The following is a 22,166-nucleotide window of genomic DNA, read 5'->3' as shown; positions in this document are numbered from 1 at the left end:
CTGCTGGCAGACACGTTTGGCTAGCACAATGTTTGCAAATCTGAATGTGAATGTCTTTGTAGCAGACACGTGCTCTCTCAAGCCCTATAAACCCTACTTCTTCCTGTTGTTTTTCCCAGCCCAACTGACACATTTGTGTTCTGGATCCAGCCCTTTCACGTATTTGTGTTTGCAACCCCACAGTCTAGAGGCAGACGGCTGCTGCTGATGATATGTGATAAGCTGGGGTAAAGATGTGACTGATTCTTTTGGGATCCAGACAGGCAAAGAATTGATGAGGTTGATGCAAACACCAGTGAAATTAGGAGCATGGGATGAAGTTGCAGGGAGGAAGCTAAGTCACTGGGAAGATGAGGGCTGGACAAAGTCTGAAGGCTTGCAGCCGCTGGTTCAGTTTCCTCTGCCAGGGTCCAGAGGGTATGGAGGTGATAGGAGATAAAGTCAACTGGTCTGGCAGAAAACAAAACAATACAAAACAAAAAACCTTGTGCTGGGCCAAGAGCAAGGAAGAAAGTTAAGGGGGAGAAGAAGGCTGTGTATCCAGGCCCAAGGCTGAACCTCTCTCTGCATCCCCCAGCCCTCAGCAGCCCCCCAGCTCCAGAGGAAGGCCTAGGTCAAGGTTGGCACTGACACTCTTCAGAAAACCTATGGCCTTCTAGCCATACGTGTTCTTTTCACTTCCCAGCACACAAACTTTGTGTAAACAGGCAATGGTTTGAAGGTTTAATGGGGCTGGGAGAGCAGGTCAGTTAAGGAAGGGAAAATTAACCTCACTCTTACTGCCACCTGGATTACTTGGCCACTGAATTCCTCTCAGACACATGTAGAAATGGTCATGTCTTGATTTCATTAACAGTGATCAGTGTAAGGAATTCATCAGAGAAAAGGTAATGCAACCAACTTCTCAAATGAATTACAAAAAAAAAAAAAATCCTGTTTTCCTTAAAATCAGAACCAACTGCTCCTTTGATTGACTCCAATCTGAGAAAGAGACTGTTTGACAGGTAAAAAGAAAGCCTAGGCCAATGCAGGCTGACAGAAAAGTTCTCTCTATTCTTTGAGGAGCCATCATTTATAAGACTATGCAAATTTGATCCTCCCTTGTTCAGATGTTGAATGGCTTTTAACAATGAAATGGTGACTTCCTTGAAGGGCACACTCTTCAGAGTCATCCCGTGCTCAGTGAGACACACAGTCACCCATCTCTCACCCTCCCCCAGGCCAGGCTCACACACAATGCGAGAAAAGCCCCAAGGTAGGAGAGTGGTCACATGTTGTCCACTGGATTCATCCATACTGATATGTGGGTTTCTACACTGTCTTGAATGGACTCCTCACTCTCATCTCTGGTTTAGCAACTTGCACCCAATGGCCCTAAAGACTCAGAAATATGTCCTTCATATATCACAGATGCACCAACACCAGACCTTGGTAAACCCAAGTGGTGTTGGCTAGCTATCTCCAGGTTACATAGCTATATGCCCTGCAGTTAATACTTTATTCCGTATTATTTGTTCAGAGCTTAAAAAAATAGTAAAAAATCCTTGGTTACTTTTTTGTTTTTAATTTTTTTAAATTGGACATAATCCCCAAACAGTGTAAGAAGCCCAACAATTTGAGTGAGTTCCTAACTGGTTTAAGCATCACAGCAGGCAATAGTAAAACAGTAAGTGCCTTTAAAAAGTCAAAATAAATGCATAAAGCAGTGCATGCATCTGTCGCCACAAAAATTAAGACTGGATTTGGAGAGGGATTACTTCATTTAAGTCACATTAATATTGTTAAAGAATAGTGAGCTATAATGCAGTATTTAGAGCAAGTATAAAACCACCTACACGCTGGCATCACTTTATCTAGAAACAAACATATTAGTGTTACTACATGAACATACTTATAAAATACTGTACACTGCCTCCACATTGGGTTAGCAGATGTAAACAAACAGCTAATTCAACTGGAGCTTCAGATATTCTTTTCAATTTGTCATATAGTTTTTGCATAACATGCCAGTTCATCTTTCACAGAATCACAACTTGCCTACCACAGCTTGCAGGGCTGGTCAGAGGATGCACATCAGCTCATACAAATATTTTACAGTGGTCTATGGGAATGTGAAAACCATAAAGCAGATCAGGAACAGAAGTACCCATTTCACAAGGATGCTAAATCACATGGAGTTGGGAACATCATTAATCCTTGCAACATGTGCTTCTTTATTGAATGTTACAGATTTGTAAATGGTTATAAAGTTATCCTGTAACGTTCATTAATACAACCACATGCTACAACTATGCTGAGTTAAATACGGTTACATATACGTTTACATGTGTTTTATAATACAGCATTGCCCCACACACATTGAACAGTAGAGCCTATAGATATAGCATGATTGATGACTGGATAATATATAAGTACAGAAGTTAAACAGCCCAAACATTCAGAAAGATTAGACTGTATAGCCTTAGAAAGTGGAAAAAATGTACTATCCAGTTATCTACCATAATATTATCTATAGAAACCATCTTTTAGAATACATTTGAAACATTCAGAAGAAACACATTTTGTGTTTCTTACAAGTACATTTTTCTTATTTGATAATTCTGATATATATATATATATTTTTTTTTTTTTTTTTTTAAAAGGGGGAACTTTCAAAGTGCTACATAATATCCTAGACCTGGAAGCTTAGACTTAAAAACAAAATCCAGTTCTGTAAAGTGCTGCATTCTGACCCCTAATACACCTTCTGGCTGGAGAAATAAACTAGCCCTGCCAATTATAGCCAAGCTTTCCAGCTTCATTCAAATCTACCCAAGAGAGAGTTTCTAAGTATAAATATAAAGTTTGTTGATTAATCAGGAATTCCCAAGGTAATTTTCATTAAACATCCTTACATTTTTTTTCAAAAGGACTGAGCAATTTAGAACAAATCATTACATATAGTAGTATATAAAAATTGGCACCTTAGTAGCATATGATTAAACCAAAGCTATTACTTCCTCGAGCGCTCTATGACTTTATTTATATTCTTCAATAACTTGCTGCTCATGGGCTGCTAAATTCACAGAGAAGGTAATTAATATCCCCTCGATCAGGGACATGGCGGAATAAATGGTTTGGACACAAGCTGACTGTACAAGGCCACAGAATCAATGCCACACTGGTGTGCAGAACACCCAGAAATGGAAAGAAATGGATGGAAACATAACACACATGTAAATGCACAGGAAAGAAATGGCTCATGAAAGTTATCCAGGTTGTGTTTAAAGTCACTTAAATTTGGCTTATATATTTCACACACTTCACAAAAGATTTAAGAACTTCATTTTCATGCACAACCAAAGGGCCAGGTAGTCACAAGGTCAAGGCTGTTAAATACTTTATTTCCTAGGTTTGGTTCTCTCCAGAAATCACAATGAATGGAAACACTCATGCTCATAATTTCTTTCCCTTATTTTCAATCTGGTCCAGAATGAGGCCCTGGAGGTGCTGTGATATCCTGCTCTGTGAACAAAGAATAATATTTTCACCTCCTTCTTAGATTCCTCCACAGATTTAGAGAAGCCTCTGGCTTCGTAAGTATGCTCCATATTTAAAATCATCAAAGTGTTTAGGATGTAAATACATCAAACTAGCAAAAGCTAATCTAAGGAACAAAAGTAACAAAATCTGGGTTTAAACTCTGGTGCTGAGACTTGGCCTTCCTGAGAATCACAGAGAAATGGTCTTGAAATGTAAAGTGCCTATTACAGCTGCATTGATTATGAATGAACATGGTTCCTCTTCCTCATTATCAATCAATATGGAACCAGGGGTACATGAACCCTTTAAGGTTATATTGCAACTTCACATGTACATACTTTTTTTTTTTTTCTGGGAGGTGAGCCGAGAGCTTTCATTAGATTCTCAAGGAGATTCATGACTCAAGGAAGTTTTAGGGCAACTAATCTATTCTTAGACCAAATGCATGTTTATTGAGGGGGAAATGGCCAGTAAAAATATAGTTTCTAGAGCAATTATATATGAGGGACTCCGGTGACTTGTTTCTTGCTCACTTAAATCCAAGGAGTGAAGATGGAATTGTTTAATTCTTTATATGCAGCAACATCATTGTCTCTACACCTGAAAAGCTTGTTCAGAAGATTTTGGTTTTTGTTTTAAATATTTAAAGGCTAGAGATTTTGTCCATGTATTCACTTGATTTCACAAAATGAGAAATCTGGAATTCAAAACTATAGCAAAACAAAATAACCAGGAAGTATTAAGTCTTTTTCCTTAAAGATTTTTATTCTTAAAATCAGTAATCCAAATAGGAATCCAAAGAGTTGATAAAGATTTCTTTATGCCACTTTAAATCCAGATTCTGATCTAGAAGTGTATGCCTATATTTGAGAATCCTTAATACTATCTGGTTTAGAACCGTACATCTATTCTGATTGTGCTTGAAATAATCTCTTTGTGCAGGAGAAACCAGACTAAATGAGATGTCATGATAGCAAGTGCTTCCGCAGAAAAAAGAGGCAGAGGGAAGGCAGTGAGTCATGTTGGCAACTCTAGTTTTGTACAAGGAAAAGCTAAGGTCATAGGGATTTTAAAAATTTATAATTTCAACATGTCAAAATTTAATATAATTAACTCTTTCCATGGAACTCCTTGGATATTAAAAAATCCTGGTTATATCTCAAGATGATAGAAAAGTCCAAGCCTTTTAAGAAAGCTCTATATGTTTATAAACTATATATTAACATGTCTCTCTGTGTAAATGCATATAAGCAGCATATACCACAAGACTCTTTATATGTTTATTTGCTTTCTACTTTAGTCTATTCCATCTTTTTTATAGCTCTGTGTATAAGAAAAATACTCATGGTACGCCTGCTACTGATGGCTTGGGTTGATACCAAACTCTCAGTCAATTCTAAGGTTATTTATGGTTTTGAAACTTCCCTAAAAAGTGCTTTGGAACATTTCCATAAAAAAGATACCAGCCCTTGAAAAACTCCAATTAAATTTATGCTGAGCTCAGATTAAATGGCAAAAGTCTAGGTATGAAAATATCCACATGTAACCAGATATTCATATACAAAATGGTCATGTGACAGGTGGTGTGGAAAATTGGCAGTTACATCCTGGAGGTGTTCAGAAGACATGGTGGATTCATACACATGATGATGGTCACACAGCAGCATCACACATAACATAGATGGTGAGAATATAGCAGTATCTCATACGGCAGTTTTAGGTGAGTTCTGCCTACTATTTTTTTTTAAAGTTCACTATTATATATTCAGTGAGTGGCTTCATTGATGATAGGTGAGATATAAAATAAATTAAAAAATATAAAATTATTTAATTACATTCATCCTGAGCTTACTTGGCTATACTTGAATGCCCACTGTATATAATAAACCACTTGACAATTGGTTTTAACATCAACTCTTCTTTCATTTTGATTGCAATACAAAAAGGCATTTCTTTTCCCTTTATTTTCTTCAAAAGAGATAAAAGTTGTGGCACCAGAAATGAATATATAAGAGACAGGTGAACTATGACTGTTACCTTGTTTTTTCTTTATAATGATCAATTACAGAAGTGTTGGCATGAGAAGGATGTGGGACGTTAGGTAGAACTGCTTGCTGCCGGCTTATACTGAATAAAAAGGATGCTCTTCATCAGTCACCAGTGATGGAGCCAATGTGAAAAGAAAACAGAATTGAAGTTTAGAATATCTCATTTGTATGCTGGCTACTTTATTTTATTTTGCAATTTAGCCCTGCATCCTAAAACTCTTGATAATGGTCAGAAATGGAAAGATGCCTCCTGGCATGGAGCATGCTTGATGTCCCATTCATTCCCAGAGCTCATGGCTTTCTGAAATGACTAGTTCTACACATTCATCTCAACCCTTCTTTTCCCTCTTTCCCCTCCCTACCCATCGAGTGTGAACATGACTTAAATCCCCTGTGTTTTGCACTGGGCCAGATCAAATGTTTTCTTGATCACATTTTAGTTAACAACTCCCAAGGAATGACTTGTTTTGCTCAGCTAAGAATAAAGCAGGTGAGTTTCAAGAAACAGGAACAGGTGAATTTCAGGGAGAATTTGAGGGCTGGATTCTTGAGCCTCCTGCAAAGCTTATTAGAAGGCTTAGTTGTGCTTGCTTTCAAAGCTGTGAAAAGCAGACATTCTGGAGAGTCTCCTCATGGACAGACTGTCCCCTCGGCCCTCTGGCTTGGAGGACTTACTCCTCTGGAAGGGATTTCTCAGGCTTGCTGTGTTCCGCTGCCTGTCGAGTTTGTCACTGATGGAGAAGCTCTTCCTGGTGTGGGCATATGGTGTGCTTGGCTCCTCTGCTGAGTAGCTGTTGGCGCGCTCTATCTTGGGAACTGCGATGTTGTTGGACAGGGTTCTGTCTGAATTATCACCCTCCTGGGGGGGCATTGTGATGGTGGCTCTCCGGCCCTTGGCCTCATTCTCCTCACCGTCAGAGCTGGGGTGACTCAGTTCTGCCTCTCGCTCGGGATGGCAGCACAACGATTCCTCCACTTTCCCTTCAAGACCTCCCAGGAAGGTGGTTCTGTCAGCAATCACTTGAGGAGCATTGACACATCTTGTGTCAATACAGTCTGTAATACTTGTATATTCTGCTGTTTTCATGGGCACCCCAAAGTTGGCATAACAGCTCCTCGAAGGAGAAAACATAAAGCTATGTGATTTCACAACGGAGGCTTCTTCTAGAAGAAATGGGGTGGTGGCTAGGTAGCGGCTACTTTTGGAACGCTCAATGGTGTGGTACATTGGAGGGTCAGTGTCCCATGGGTTTTGGCATTCTTGGATGTGGGTATAGTCTGAAGAAAAAGACCTAGTGTCCATGGAGGTGATGTCCTCAAAATCAATGCTCCGGCTTGGCAGTCTGTCTGTGGGTGCAAGAGTCACGTAGGCACTACTTGAAGGAGCTGCGGAAGGTACTGGAGCCGAAAAGCTTGGTTCTCCCAGCCCAAGGATGTTCATGGAATTGTCCAGTGGGTCTATATCACAGTGGAGCTCATCCATGGCAGAGACATAGATGTCTATACATGAAGATGGTCTTCTGGAGTCGGGAACAATGGCCAAGGTGTTTGCAGGGGCTGCAGGAGCTTTGGATTCTTTTGCTACGGAGTGGGAACTAGTAGCTCGGTGTAGGCTCAGGGACCTTTCTTTAAAAAGACTCTCCAACTTTTCTATCCCACCTTTGTCTTTCATATTGACTGAATAGAAAGAATGGCTTCGCATACGGGGCATTAAGGTTGGAGAAGTTGGGGACAAGGTCTCCTCACCTGCAGGGTCTATACTCTCTTGGAGCTTGAAGGTGTTCCCCTCCTGGCTGTTGAAGCTGCTCTGGCGGACAATGTAGGCTGCATCTGTGCAGTCCGAGGAGGTCCGCGAGCGGATTTTGTTGGACTCAGCCCGCTCTAGACCCGTCAGGCGCTCCAGGGCTGTGGCCATGCGCCCGATGAGGTCCTCGAGCTGCGCCAGCCGGATGTCCACGGTCTGGAGTGAGGCCTTCATGCAGTGCTCCCGCTCGTTAACTTCCTCCAGCCGCATGGACATATTCTCCACCCTGGGCGGGAAGAGAGAACCAGAGTCACTCTGGGTAGTTTCTCTGCACGAGGCTGTGGAGCAGGGACAGAGGGGCTTAGAACTGTGCCCCAACTTGGCGCCATCACTGTCCCACTGGGGGGAACTGAGGGGGTGTGGGTAGTGAGAAGGGGTGGAAAGGAGAGGATGGCTGTGACCCTGTCCCTGGGAATCACAGAACTCCAATCTTTCTAAGCTAGAAAAGGCTTGAGAGTTGATTGAATCCAGCAGTTTCTGGCTACTAATCCCCCTTCCCTCGGGGAAACCTAATGCTCAGTCCCAACAACTAAACATTAAGGCAAGGAGGTCTTGAAGTGGAACGGGGCCAAAGTCCCACTCTTTCCTACCCTCCTGGCTTCACTGTGGCTTGGGGCAGGGTTCAGTGACCTAAATAAGGATAGGATGTTGGCTTAACAGTCACCAGCAAAATGAGATGGAAAAATTTGGATGACTTTATCCAGTTTTGCAGTAGAATTGTAGAATGTAGCTATTCTTACAGTAGTGTACATGTAAAATTTGTATTTTATGGACTGGGATTATATTTATTTTGTATATACATAATAATCTTTTGTTATTGTTCTTATTCACAACAATCCTTTTAGAAAGTAGTGCCTCCAAAGGGACTGATATGGTCCTGTTACTGAGTCACCTGGGGTTGACCTTATTTAACCCGATCCTTTCATTAATAAAGGATAAACAAATATCAAGAAATTTAGCCAAGATTACATAATTTGTGGTAAACTCTAGAGTGGCTATCAATAAATCATCCTACGCCTCTCTCTGTCTTTCCAGGTAGCTGATCCAGGTGCTTTCTATCCCAGTTATTTCTATAGTCCCCATTCTTAAGGGTGTGATCTGTCTCATATTCCTCTTTGCATTTCCATGTTGCCAGCCCAATACCTGCCAGATGTCAAGAAAGGCTCACTGAACAAATCACTGTGACGAACTTGATTTCAATTGTTTAATGGGTTGCTAGGCCATTTACTTATAAAGACAGATACCACATATTTAAAATAAAATTGTGCCATATTTTTCACTTGTTCAAATTAACTTGGAAAGGACAAACCAAAGCCAAGTTTTGGTTTGAGCTTAAACTTTCACTTTTAAATGTCAAAAGGCAAATCTTGGAGAATCTAAATAAGATCTATTCACAACTTTTTTTTGAGAGGATAAAGATACTTTCCCAATTCTTCCAATATGCACAGCAAATTACTTGACCATTGACCCTTAAAAGGAACATGGCTGCATGCTTTACAAAAGATGATAGGAATTAGAGCTAGGTCCCGCCAATTGTTGTGATGGTGGTGGTGGTGTGTTAACAATAGCAGCACCTCTATCAGTGAAGAATATATATTTCAATGCCAGAAGGAGATGTAAGAGGCCTGTGGTTTCTCTCTCTGAGGGACCTATAGCTTTAAAACACACACACACACACACACACACACACACACACATGTATAAAAGCCTACTTCTTCTGCTGGCCAGAGTGGGAATATGTGAGTCTCTCACCTTTGCAACACCCTCGCCCGCACCCCCACAACTCACTCTGCTCTTTTATCTCTCAGTTTCCCTTCATCAGTCTAAGTTTCCGGACTGCTCTCAAGAGCCCTGCTTCAGAGACTTTTTTTTTTTTCCTTTTTGCTCCTTTCTGCTGCTCCATAGCCAGTTTGGCACCTCTAGGGTCTTGGCACACTCTGCCACAATGCTCAGGTATATTTCCAAAAGACTTGTACACTGAGCAATTCTGTATCTGGCAAACCCAATGCTACTCATCCAGCTAGTGTAGATGATTCAGAAAGAAAATTCAGCTTTTTCCTATTTCACTTGTTTTGTGGTATACATGTAGCCCAAGAAACAAATTACTTACAATAATAATTTTGTGTGTCTTAGAGACTTACAATTGACTTTTTCATCATCTATCCTAGGGAATTTGCAAGTATTACAGTTCGTTTTTGCAATGGAATACGCTTTCGGTAAGTAGATAAAAATACTACTTCATTAAATGCAGGAGTGGGACAGATGGTACATTTCTGTAAAATGAGGATTTTTGTTTGGGATACTTAGGTACTGAGTCCACCTAGCTTTCTAGTGTTGGCAGAGTTACAAAAGGCAGGATAATTTTCTTCCTCCCTCTCCTGTCCTTTCTTGGAGTCTGGTGTATACAAGGTTGGTATGGAAAGAGATAAAGATGTTCTCTGAGTACAACTGCATGTGGTTATTGGTTTGAGCATGGGAAGATATCTCCCTGCACTGTGGGGACCCCCCTGTGCACCCTACCTCACTTTAGTTCCAGAATCCAACACTGCAGAGAAAACTAGCAGGTGAAAGGCTGAGCTAAGGCACCAAGAGGCAATGAAAGAGTAAGGACTTAGTTGTGGGGAATAAACAGAACCCAGACACTAAGGATCCTAAGGAATGGGAGGAAGAGAGGAGGTACAAGGAAGAAGGGGGTCCTCCGGGAAAGCAAGGAGGTGCACAGTGGGAGCCTCAAGAGCAAAGAAAAAGAAGCATGGCTCCAGAGGGTAGAGCTAGTGGAAAAAAGCATTCTAGAACAAGGTCAAGGAGCTGTTCTTCACCAAATCTTAACTGTCCTGTGGGCTCTGAGGTGGTTTGGAATGTAAGACTTGAATTAAAAAAAAAAAAAAAAGACTGTTTGATCTGTTTTCTTTCAGAATCCTGGATGTGTTTAACGACTTGACTGTACGTCAGTTAGGTCACTGATATAAGTGATAGGGGTTTAATGTAGGAGTTATAAAAAATATGAAAGTTCCTAGAGTCAAACTTACATACGCTTGTTCCATACAGAGAGTTCTTCCCTTAAACTTTAAAAAGAATTCTCGAAAAGTTAATTTGTCAATGGGCATGTGTTACAGATATAAATAGGTATGAGAAACAAATCAAGAGTTTTGGCTTATAGGGGTAGTTTCCAGGAGTTGACTCTGGTCAAATAACTTAGGAGATCATATGGAGATAAGAATGATAAGATTTTATGGATCAAAAGGAATCCTCAAGGAGATACATATGGCAGTGACTAAGTAAGAAAAGAAAAAGGAATTTGGAAAGAAAGATGTTGTATGGGAGGAACACTTTATTTTTCTTTCCTTCTTTCAAATTTGCAGATCTTGTGTGACTTATTTCAGAATAACTCAAGAGACAATCACAATAGGCACCCAACAGAAACCTGGAAAGGTATGAGGTGGTTCTTGTTCCCAGGAGGCCAAGAAAGCAACAGCCAGAAGACCATCAAAGGGGACTCAATAGGCTGGTTAAAAAAAGAAATCCAGGTCGTAAGACAACCAGCCTCTAACAGCCAAAGTGATAAGGAAAAGGGCATTCAAAAGAAGATTCTGGCAGCACAGAAAATTTCAACTTCAACATGCAATATGTTAAGGATTACTGTATTCTTGCCACCTCTTCTTAATATCTTCTGCTTCTGTTAGGTTCATACCATTTCTGTCCTTTATCGAGCACATCTTTGCATGAAATGTTCCCTTGGTATTTCTAATTTTCTTGAAGAGATCTCTAGTCTTTCCCATTCTGTTGTTTTCCTCTATTTCTTTGTATTGATCACTGAGGAAGGCTTTCTTATCTCTTCTTGTTATACTTTGGAACTCTGCATTCAGATGCTTATATCTTCCCTTTTCTCCTTTGCTTTTCACTTCTCTTCTTTTCACAGCTATTTGTAAGGCCTCCTCAGACAGCCTTTTTGCTTTTTTACATTTCTTTTCCATGGGGATGGACTTGATCCCTGTCTCCTGTACAATGTCATGAACCTCCATCCATAGTTCATCAGGCACTCTATCAGATCTAGTCCCTTAAATCTATTTCTCACTTTCACTGTATAATCATAAGGGATTTGATTTAGGTCATACCTGAATGGTCTAGTGGTTTTCCCTACTTTCTTCAATTTAAGTCTGAATTTGAGTCCAAATAGAAAAAGGAGTACATCAAGGCTGTATATTATCAGCCTGCTTATTTAACTTATATGCAGAGTACATCATGAGAAATACTGGGCTGGAAGAAACACAAGCTGGAAACAAGATTGCCGGGAGAAATATCAATAACCTCAGATATGCAGATGATACCACCCTTATGGCAGAAAGTGAAGAGGAACTAAAAAGCTTCTTGATGAAAGTGAAAGTGGAGAGTGAAAAAGTTGGCTTAAAGCTCAACATTCAGAAAACGAAGATCATGGCATCTGGTCCCATCACTTCATGGGAAATAGATGGGGAAACAGTGGAAACAGTGTCAGACTATTTTTGGGGGCTCCAAAATCACTGCAGATGGTGACTGCAGCCATGAAATCCATGCTTACTCCTTGGAAGAAAAGTTATGACCAACCTAGATAGCATATTGAAAAGCAGAGACATTACTTTGCCAACAAAGGTCCATCTAGTCAAGGCTATGGTTTTTCCAGTAGTCATGTATGGATGTGAGAGTTGGACTGTGAAGAAAGCTGAGCGTCAAAGAATTGATGCTTTTGAACTGTGGTGTTGGAGAAGACTCTTGAGAGTCCCTTGGACTGCAAGGAGATCCAACCAGTTCATTCTAAAGGAGATCAGTTCTGTGTGTTCTTTGGAAGGAATGATGCTAAAGCTGAAACTCCAGTACTTTGGCCACCTCATGGGAAGAGTTGACTCATTGGAAAAGACTCTGATGCTGGGAGGGATTGAGGGCAGGAGGAGAAGGGAATGACAGAGGATGAGATGGCTGGATGGCATCACTGACTCGATAGACGTGAGTCTGAGTGAACTCTGGGAGTTGGTGATGGACAGGGAGACCTGGCGTGCTGTAATTCATGGCGTCGCAAAGAATCGGACACGACTGAGCGACTGGACTGAACTGAAGGATTATTGTATTGTGTGTGTTTACCTTCTAGAAAATTCTTTTTTTTTTTCTGATAACCTCAAAATGTAATTAAAGGAAATATGGTAAAAGGAAAAAGACAACAGGCTGGTCATGCCTGTTCTAAATTTCAAATATTCCCTGGAGTGCTAGCAGTTGGATGGGTGTAGGATGAAGAGCAGAGACAACTTCAGATCACATGAGCCCAGTTGTGGGGGCTCTTCTGGGGGCAAGGGGTATACTGATACAGGTTTTCAGATCAAAGACAATGATGCAGAGCAGCTAAAGTGAACTCTTGCTTATCCATAGACTGATACTTAATTTGTGAACTTTTAGGGTCACCTACCCCTTTCCTATGGGCTTTCCTCATAGCTCACTAGGTAAAGAATCTGCCTGCAATGCAGGAGACCTGGGTTTGATTCCTGGGTCTGGAAGATCCCCTGGAGAAGGAGATGGCAACCCACTCTAGTATTCCTGCCTGGAGAATCCCATGGACAGAGGAGCCTGGCAGGCCACAGTCCATGGGGTTGCCAAGAGTCAGACATGACTTAGTGACTAAATGATGACAAGGACCCTTCCCTTTGGGCCAGTTATCCTTCTAATTAACTCTGGGACCAAAAGAGGGGAGAAAAGTTAAACTTGGATCTATCAGTGGAGATAGCAAAGATCAGCTTTAAAAAAAGATACAGTGGCAAGTGACTGAAGCTCCTCTTTTATGACTTACACTATTTGGGGATTATTTATAAATTTCATATATTCTAAATTATTCTCTCTTTGTTATGAAACATTGTAACTGGAAAATACTATTAATAGTCATTGTCTAATACTTTTTGGATCTAGGTAAAGTGGAAAAAGGGGGCTATAGAGCCTATTGGTTTGGGAAAGATAATATTAGATTAAAAGATGATAACAAGGAATGATGTATATTCCAGCTTGCCTAAATTGTTATTGTCAAGGAGAAAATTCAAACTGAAACTTCTGAAAAGTGGAGCCCAACAGCTAGGGTGATGGTGAGGATAAACTAGAAGCTGTAAGTTAGGGGTCTGAGGACCAAATCCCTATGGGAGGGCAGATCAATTAAGTACGTGAAGCAGGCAAAGCATAAGAGACAGTGGAAGGTTCTGTGGCAGAAGAGAGCATGTCCAGGCCAAAGGCTTTCAGAGTGAATTTTAACAATCACTGTCAGCTCAATACAACAGCCCTCTGTGGGCAGGTGTTGCCCACGAGTGACCAGTTTGCAAAACCTGCTTTAAATGAGTTAAAGGGACCAGAAAAGAACTTTCATCTGTGATCACCAGAAAATCTAGGTGACCCTTAAGAGCCAAAGGGAAATAAAAAGAAATGCCAGGAGACTGCAGATAGGAAATGTTTTCTCAGTACTCAACTCTCAGTACTCAACTTCCTGATTCTATGAATTATGGGAGTGTGACATCAATTCTAGGCAGCATTATAGACTGGCTTGTTGTTGTTTAGTCACTAAGTCATGTACGACTCTTTTGCAACCCCATGGACTGTAGCCCACCAGGATCCTCTGTCCATGGGATTTCCCAGGCAAGAATACTGGAACAGATTGCCATTTCCTTCTCCAGGGGATCTCCCCAACCTAGGGATTGAACCTGTGTGTCCTGAGTCTCCTGCATTGGCAGGTGGATTCTTTACCACTGAGCCATCTGGGAAGCCCATAGAACAGCTTAGTCGTAAGTAATTAAGCTGATGCTATCTTTTGGGTATTTTAAAGAGACAGGATTAATTAACAGGAGGTTCAGTATTAATCTTGTCTCTCTTTTGATAATCTAGATTAACAAAGAAACATAGATGCACAATATTTTTCAGAAAGTACATTGTGATTTTAGTAAATGGGTTGATACACTAGGTTGACCGGAGAAATGTAAGTGGAATTAAAGACAAATTTCATAGCAATGAATGCTAAGTCTTGATTTTAGGTTAGAAACAAACATTTCCGAAGAAGCTGGAAGATATTTGAAATATCTCATGTGAAAAAGGCTTGGTTTTAATTAATTATAGGCTCACTCTGAACCAAAGATATGACTTGGCTGCTATGATGGTAATGCAATCCCACAGCAAATAAAATGTGTAGATCCAAAAATAATAACTACCAGTTAAAACATAATATCTCATGTATGTTATCTCAATAACTTTTAAAATTTTAGTTAGGTATTAATACCACAGGTATGTCCCCATTTTACTGATTGGGACATAGGTTCAGAGGAGTTAAGTAACTTGTTCAAGGTCACACAGCTAGTTACTGCAGAATTAGTATTAAAATCTTTCCATTTTACTATGTTCTTTCCCTTGTTACAGAAGGGACTTCCCTGGTGGCTTGGATGGTAAAGCATCTGTCTACAATGAAGGAGGCCTGGCTTTGATCCCTGGGTCGAGAAGATCCCCTGGAGAAGGAAATGGCAATCCACTCCAGTACTATTGCCTGGAAAATTTCATGGACAGAGGAGCCTGGTAGGCCACAGTCCATGGGGTCACAAAGAGTCGGACACGACTGAGCTACTTCACTTTCACTTTTCCCTTGTTACATGTTCTTTTCCTGTTGCACTCTGTAAGTATTAGGTTAGCATACAGTAGATGATCCGGAGAAGGCAATGGCTCCCCACTCCGCTACTCTTGCCTGGAAAATCCCATGGATGGAGGAGCCTGGAAGGCTGCAGTCCATGGGGTCGCTGAGAGTTGGACACGACTCAGTGACTTCACTTTCACTTTTCACTTTCATGCACTGGAGAAGGAAATGGCAACCCTCTCCAGGGTTCTTGCCTGGAGAATCCCAGGGACGGGGGGGCCTGGTGGGCTGCTGTCTATGGGGTCACACAGACCCGACTGAAGCAACTTAGCAGCAGCAGCAGCAGCATAGTAGATGATCAAAAACAGTAAGTGAATGAATAAAGGCATTGAGTCTAGGCTCTAACTCTAACACAGAATTAGGTTCCATTTAGATACCACATTTAAAGGGTGATGTTGAAAATTCAAAGTGCATATTGAGAAAGTGGGCAGGGTAGTGGAAGATCTGCTGTACACCTGCTAAGTGGTTAAAAGATTTGGGGATATTTAGTTTAGAAAAAATAAAGCAAATGGGAGATGATGGTGATATTACCATATGTGAAACATTCTTTCAGAGAGAGTAGAATGTAATTTTTTCTGTATTTATTCAGGAGGCTGGTATCTAAGGTAGCTTCTCCTCCTTCAGAAGGTGCTCAAATAGAGGCTGAGTGTAACTGGATCATACATTCTTTCAAAGCAACGTCCTTCTATCCCTACTCCAACCCCAGGCCCTGCTCAGCACATGCTTGTTAAATTGCTGCTGGTCAGATGTGTAGGAGAAACACTGCTTTGGGTACAAGTAGTCTGTTCTTGGGCTTCCCTTCTGGCTCAGCTGGTAAAGAATCCTCCTGCAATATGGGAGACCTGGGTTTGATCCTTGGGTTGGGAAGATCCCCTGGAGAAGGGAAAGACTACCCACTCTAGCATTCTGGCCTGGAGAATTCCATGGACTGTATAGTCCATGGGGTCGTAAAAAGTCGGACATGAATGAGTGACTTTCACACACACACAATCTGTGCTAATGACCTCCAGAACTGTTCCAAATGTAAGGTACTGAATTTTATTGATGTATGTTCCACAGTGAATAATTCTGCACTGTCCTATCCTACTTGGGACTTTAAGCTTGTCCATTATATTCCATTAGTGTTCCCCAAAGTGTGGTTCAGGACTAGCAGTATTACCATCAGCATTACTGGGAAATGCAAGTTCTCAGGCCCCCCCATAGACTCGGTGAATCAGAAACCAAGGATGTAGGTGGATGCCCAGAAACCTGTCTTGTAACAAGCTTTCCAGATGATTTTAAGGCTTTCTAAGGTTTGACAACTGTGAGTTAGATGTTTCTGGCTGTTCCTGCCTTGGGTGTACACTAGAACTCAGTGAGACTGTGCTTTTTGAGGACAGAGCTCTGCCTTATTGCCTGGTACACAGTCAAAGCCCCACTATGCACGTATTGAAACAGAACCCACTAGTTAAAGGATGATGAGCACAGAATTTGATGGCACAAACTCCAAGGATTGGTTATTGTAAGCCAGGGTAAAAACATCCTCAGAAAAGAAGGTAGTTACAGGGTGAAGTAAGCCAGAAAGAAAAACACCAATACAGTATACTAACGCATATATATGGAATTTAGAAAGATGGTAACGATAACCCTGTATGCGAGTCAGCAAAAGAGACACAGATGTATAAAACAGTCTTTTGGACTCTGTGGGAGAGGGAGAGGGTGGGATGATTTGGGAGAATGGCATTGAAACATGTATAATATCATATAAGAAACGAATCGCCAGTCCAAGTTCGATGCATGATACTGGATGCTTGGGGCTGGTGCACTGGGATGACCCAGAGGGATGGTACAGGGAGGGAGGAGGGAGGGGGGTTCAGGATGGGGAACACGTGTATACCTGTGGCAGATTCATGTTGATGTATGGCCAAACCAATACAATATTGTAAAGTAATTAGCCTCCAATTAAAATAAATACATTTATATTAAAAAAAGAAGGTAGTTGCCAATGTTGCTTAACAGCTTAAAATTTTGGCTATTTTAATATAATTATTACTAGCTAGATATTGTCCCAAATAAGTAACAGCATTGGTTACAATCAATTAGCTCACTATATTTTGGAACTGTATTGCTTTAGATACATCATGGTCGTTACTATATAAAAATGGCAAAGACAAGGGTTTCTCAGAATCAGTTCCTCCAAGGTGTTAATGATCTCCTGAATATTGTATTGGGTCCTTCCTATACATACTATTTGGTGACAAAAATATAATTTAATAATGATCCATTTAAATAGACAATTTTAGAAGTACATTTTTATTTCTAAAGAGATTCATGCAAGTAAAACTTGAATAAATTAACTGAATTTTAAAGGTAGTAGCAAGGGAAGAAACAGAGCAAAGACCCAGCTCTCAAGTTTTCTGATTTCAAATCTCTGTATTGAGGTTATCTAATAAGAGGAGAAAAGTATAAAATATATAGTATAAAATGTGAATAGTTAACTTATATAAATTTAACATATGTATTCAAATGTGAGTTTATGCATATTTACCTATCATCTCTCTACCCATCTATCTATTCACCTAGCTAGCCAGCTAGCTCATGTCAAACAGGACAGCCGATTTCACCTGCCGCTCCACTTAGAAAGGACATGTCCTGGAGAATGAGGGAAATGGGTAATGTGGATCCCCTCCCTCCCTTGGTTGATCTCTGTTCCCCGATGCCCCTCATGGTGCTTCTATTGTACTGAGTATAATTCTAGTGTTTAAAGACATTACTTTTGGTACCTTTGCAGATGCAAAACTACCACCATCACCACCTAAAGCAGAACTTCAAATAAACACAGACAGAAGCTACAGAAGCAGAATGAGGCCTGGGCTTAGAGTCACTTCTCCGGCACCTGGGCTTAGCTGTGAACTCACCCTGGCCCTCTGGGCCCCATTACTCCAGAAGGTCAGCTAACACCTAGGTTGCAGGGAGGGCTGCCCTGCACTCTGTCCTGATTTCTGGGAATTGTTCATCTTGGTCACCTTCCTGAAGGGTGGGGCTCGGCAACTCCCCAGAGAGGAAGAGGGCCTTGGGGAAGAAGTCTCTGGAAGCATCTGTAAATGTGGGGTGAGAGCCTCAGGTGGAGGTGCTCTAGCTCCATGTTCCCATTCAAAGGGGCTTTGAGACAGGCCACAGTTTGCACGCCCTGGTGTCTGCACCTCTCATGCTAGTTTCCCAGAGAGACAAGGACTTCTTTGCATCTTAATATTCCTCCCTCTACCTTTCTTTCCTCCCAGGTCTGCAGTTTTCTGAATCCAAAAAGCCATTGCAAAGGGTCCTGGACATGCGCTTTGCAAATATGCCTGAGTAATGGACAATGTGTCCACATGGCACAATTTTATGGGAACTACATGGCTAATACATCCATTAATAAATAACTTTTTCAAGGCCTTAGCATGAGAGAGGTCTTCAGATTTGCAGCTTCTTCCTCTGTTTGCTAGAAAATTGCTTCACATCATATCGTCATAAAATGTTCTAGTTTGTAATGACAGATGTGTATAAAATCTGTGCACGGCTTTAAATTTCATTAATATTGGCTAGTACCTATGGATACAATCACTAAATGGCATGTGTGTATATAACCACTTATCTAGACTGCATTCCTTAAATAAATGATGGGCCAGGGATAGAAAAATGCTATTTGTGTCTTTTCTGCAGAGCCATTAGAGAAAATGTATGAAGTGGCTAAGCAGACAAAATGTCATTTCATGAAAACTAGACGTGACTGACTCAAATCTTAAAAGTCTGAGTCATATATCAACCGGTGTCATCAATGCATCATCCTTTTCCTCACTATTTATAAGTAACTCCTGCCATCTTTATATTGCAAGTGCTTAAAATTTAAAGTTACACTAATGTTTTATAATACTTGGGGTGTTCTTCAGAAAAGCAGTGCTCCAAATGCTAGAATATGCCAGCCTGGAATGAAGTTTGTATTAGACTACAGCAAAATGAGGAAAATCAGAAAAACGTAAATTTATTTGCATAAAGTTAGATTTATTAAATAAGTATTCTCTTCTCTTCTCTTTGAGATTTTTTTTCTCACAGCCCTGCTGGTCTATAAACCTATTTGGTCAGTGAGATCTAAAAGTGTATAATAAGTAAGTAGAAAAAAATCTGCTTTTATTTCTTTGCTTTTACCTTGTTCTGTAAGAATTGAAAAAAATTTGAAAAAAAAAAACACCCTCAACAATTATTCTAATTCACAAGTCTCTTGCTGTTGTTTATTCAGAAGGCATTGAGCACCCATATAAGCCAGGCCCGAGGACCATCTTGACCTTTGGAGAAGATGCTTAGTGATCTACGTGAAACACAAACTTGATGAGAGCCTTGAGTTGGGCTGGGCCTCTCTTGGTTTGTGTCTAGGTCTGAACTTTCTAATTTCTGGTCTGAGCCAACAACTCTTGCCCTGTCCTGGACTCAACAATCTCCAGTGTCCAAGAAGGCGACTTCTACTGCCTGCTGGAGAAATCTAGGACTTACAGGTCTGGGATTTTGATCTACAGACATTTCAGACAATGTTCTGTTCTCTCATAAGCTCAATGATTTCTTGTACAATAAAAAGTAAAAAGGGGGGGAGGGATCTCTGTTTCCTTTGTGGTCCTGTAAACAAAACCAATTGATAAGGCATGCCATGGAATAAAACACCCCCAGGAGACATGCGCCCAGAGAACACACCTTTCTGAAGTCACCCGTATCCTCTCATCGTTGGACGAGTTGAATCGATCATCCTTTTCTCTGAAATATTCCTCTATGCACTGCTCTTCAAAATCATGTACTTTCTTGAGCTCATCATCAGTTATGAAGAGCTCTGTGGAAAAGATGAGAGATATGAGGCAGAGAAGTAAAAGCAATGAGCCTGATCCGTGGGCCTAATGACATTCCGAACTCAAATCGGGTTAGGGAATGGTGCCTCGATTCTTCACTGATACTCAAACTAAATCCAAACCTGGTCAGCTGACTTGTGGCATTGTCCTCTTTCTGGGTGTTAGATCCATTATGGACCTCTGAATCTCACCTAAGTATACCTGGTTTACTGCAGAGACTGGTTAGAATAATATATGTTGTAAGGATAACAATGTAGCTAAATAAAGGAAAGGGAAGCTATGTAGAAAAAGGTTTATTAAAAACTCCTGGGCTGAGGAGTGTGGCAGATACACATTGTTCATTTGCCTTACTAAAAGTCCTTTGTAACCCAATTTCCCCTCCCTCTTCCAACTATTGAGACTGGAAAGCCAAATATTTCCAGCATTCCTTGAAGTTAGCAGCAACCAAGAAACACAGTTTGGCTCAAGGTACAAAAAAAAAAAAACTCTGCTGCAGGAAAGGGTTGACATTTCAATCCCCACCCCACCTACATCACCTTTTTCTTTCAAAGGTATTGGAAAGAGATTTTGGTTTCCTGATAAACTACAGGTATGTGGTTGATTCTACTTTTTTTCATCTTCATACTTCTTTATGCCTTGAACGTGAACATGTGATGACTGGAAGTACAGCAGCTATTTCGCTATTGAGTCAAGACAATGTGACAGGGAATAGCTGAGTCTAAAAATAGGTGTGGGGTCTTTCACTTTAGTGAGTCATTATTGAGCTCTGGGCTATTTACCTTTTCACTTTATGTTGGGTGAGTAAAGTAAAACCTTATATATTTGTATTATTGTTTATCTGGTATTCTGTTTATAGCAAGTAAACAAATTAGTAACTGATACAGTGGTAGAAAGAGCCCAGGAGAAATTTGAACCTTTTCTCCCCTGAGCCTTCTACTTGCCTAAATGGGTATTTCAAATGGGAACAATGAATTTTGGAATTCTTAATCCCTCTCCAACTTTCCAATTTTAATGTCTCGAAAGAGGTCAGGCATTGCTATGTCAAAGAAGTTGTTAAAAGCTTCAGACCAAAGAAACAGTTGATTATTAAGTGGCTTTGGTTTCAAACTTTAGTTGCACTACTAATCACCTGGAGGTAATTCTTGGGCCATAATCCTAAAGGCTCTGATTCAGTGGATTTAGTGTAGGTGGTCTATTTGACACTCTTTGAGAAACCACAGGAGGTTGCTTATATGGGGCTGGATCCCACTGTTCTTAACAGTGGGTGTACCCAGGGGACATTTAGGAACTTGCAGGAGCTGTTAGTATTCAATGAGTGGAGGCTGGATGTGCTAAATCTTCTACAATGTGTGGAACAATTCTATGTAATAAAGAATTATTCCCCCAATTGAACCTCTTTTTAGAAATACTGGGCTAGAAGGCGGTTGGCGGAAAGTCTTTTTTATCCTTGGATTATGGAAAAAACTGTTGGTTTCCTCATGAAGTCATATAGGAACAACCCCTAAGGCTTGGGAAATGTTTAAGGCCTAAAAACACTATAGATCCAAAAACAATCATAGAAAGTCAGACTTAGTCACCTACAACTCTGCATGTCAAGATGCTTAAATCATATATACAGTAGTATTGGGAGCATATTAACGTGGTTGATATATCTTGTGGTGGGATGTCTGGCAAGTAAGGTTAGAACCTATGAAGGTGCTAAGACAGCCCTGCTGGAGTCTGGTTTTTTTTTTTTTTTTTTTTTTTTTGAGTCTGGTTTTATCTCACTGAGAAAGCAGAGAGGTTAAGAATGCTCAGTTGCAGCCTCTCCTGTCTTCTTTCCAGCACCATTTTTCATCTAGCATACCCCCCTATCCCTCCCAAGTCATCAGAGCTGTGGGCAGGAAGCAGGAGGAACCAGGTGCCCAGTAGTCCTGCATGATCGCTTATAGAAGCAGTGGGGATTCCTGCTCTGTAGCTGCCGGGGGTTGTCACTCAAAGCTTACTCAGGCCATAGTCCCTTTCATCTGGGTCACTCTCGTGCTTCCTCCATCGGCAACACAGGTGCTGGAATATCATGGTCATGTGGCTGAATATGATCAGAGGTGGGGGCAGAACGGGCCTTTCATGGAAAGTCATGATGAGCTGATACCTCTGGAACTTCCACACTTGATTGGATATTGATTTTACCTCAAAAAATGTATTGCTGAAAAAGAGACCAGAGAGAATCAAGTGAGAAACACCTTTGCTTTCCGCAACATCATGCTCCCCTCCTGCCTCAGTCT

General features: G+C 40.8%; 1 protein-coding gene across 2 annotated transcripts in view; it reads right to left on the bottom strand.

The window, feature by feature from the left end:
* Nucleotides 1-5,453: 5,453 nt before the first annotated feature.
* The window catches only part of TRPM3 (transient receptor potential cation channel subfamily M member 3), a 596,910-nt gene continuing 580,197 nt past the window's right edge, over nt 5,454-22,166 (bottom strand). For both annotated transcript variants that reach the window (XM_069574093.1, XM_069574094.1), the window contains 3 exons: nt 21,888-22,087; nt 19,754-19,886; nt 5,454-7,600 (listed from right to left, as the gene is read on the bottom strand). In XM_069574093.1, coding sequence (XP_069430194.1) covers nt 6,148-7,600; nt 19,754-19,886; nt 21,888-22,087 — 1,786 coding nt within the window. In that variant the 3' untranslated portion in view covers nt 5,454-6,147. The remainder of the gene's footprint in view (nt 7,601-19,753; nt 19,887-21,887; nt 22,088-22,166) is intronic.

The sequence above is a fragment of the Ovis canadensis genome, chromosome 2, assembly GCF_042477335.2.
Source record: "Ovis canadensis isolate MfBH-ARS-UI-01 breed Bighorn chromosome 2, ARS-UI_OviCan_v2, whole genome shotgun sequence".
NCBI classification, from domain to species: domain Eukaryota; kingdom Metazoa; phylum Chordata; class Mammalia; order Artiodactyla; family Bovidae; genus Ovis; species Ovis canadensis.
Note: the sequence above shows the minus strand (reverse complement) of the source record. Positions and strands in the feature narration are given on the sequence as shown.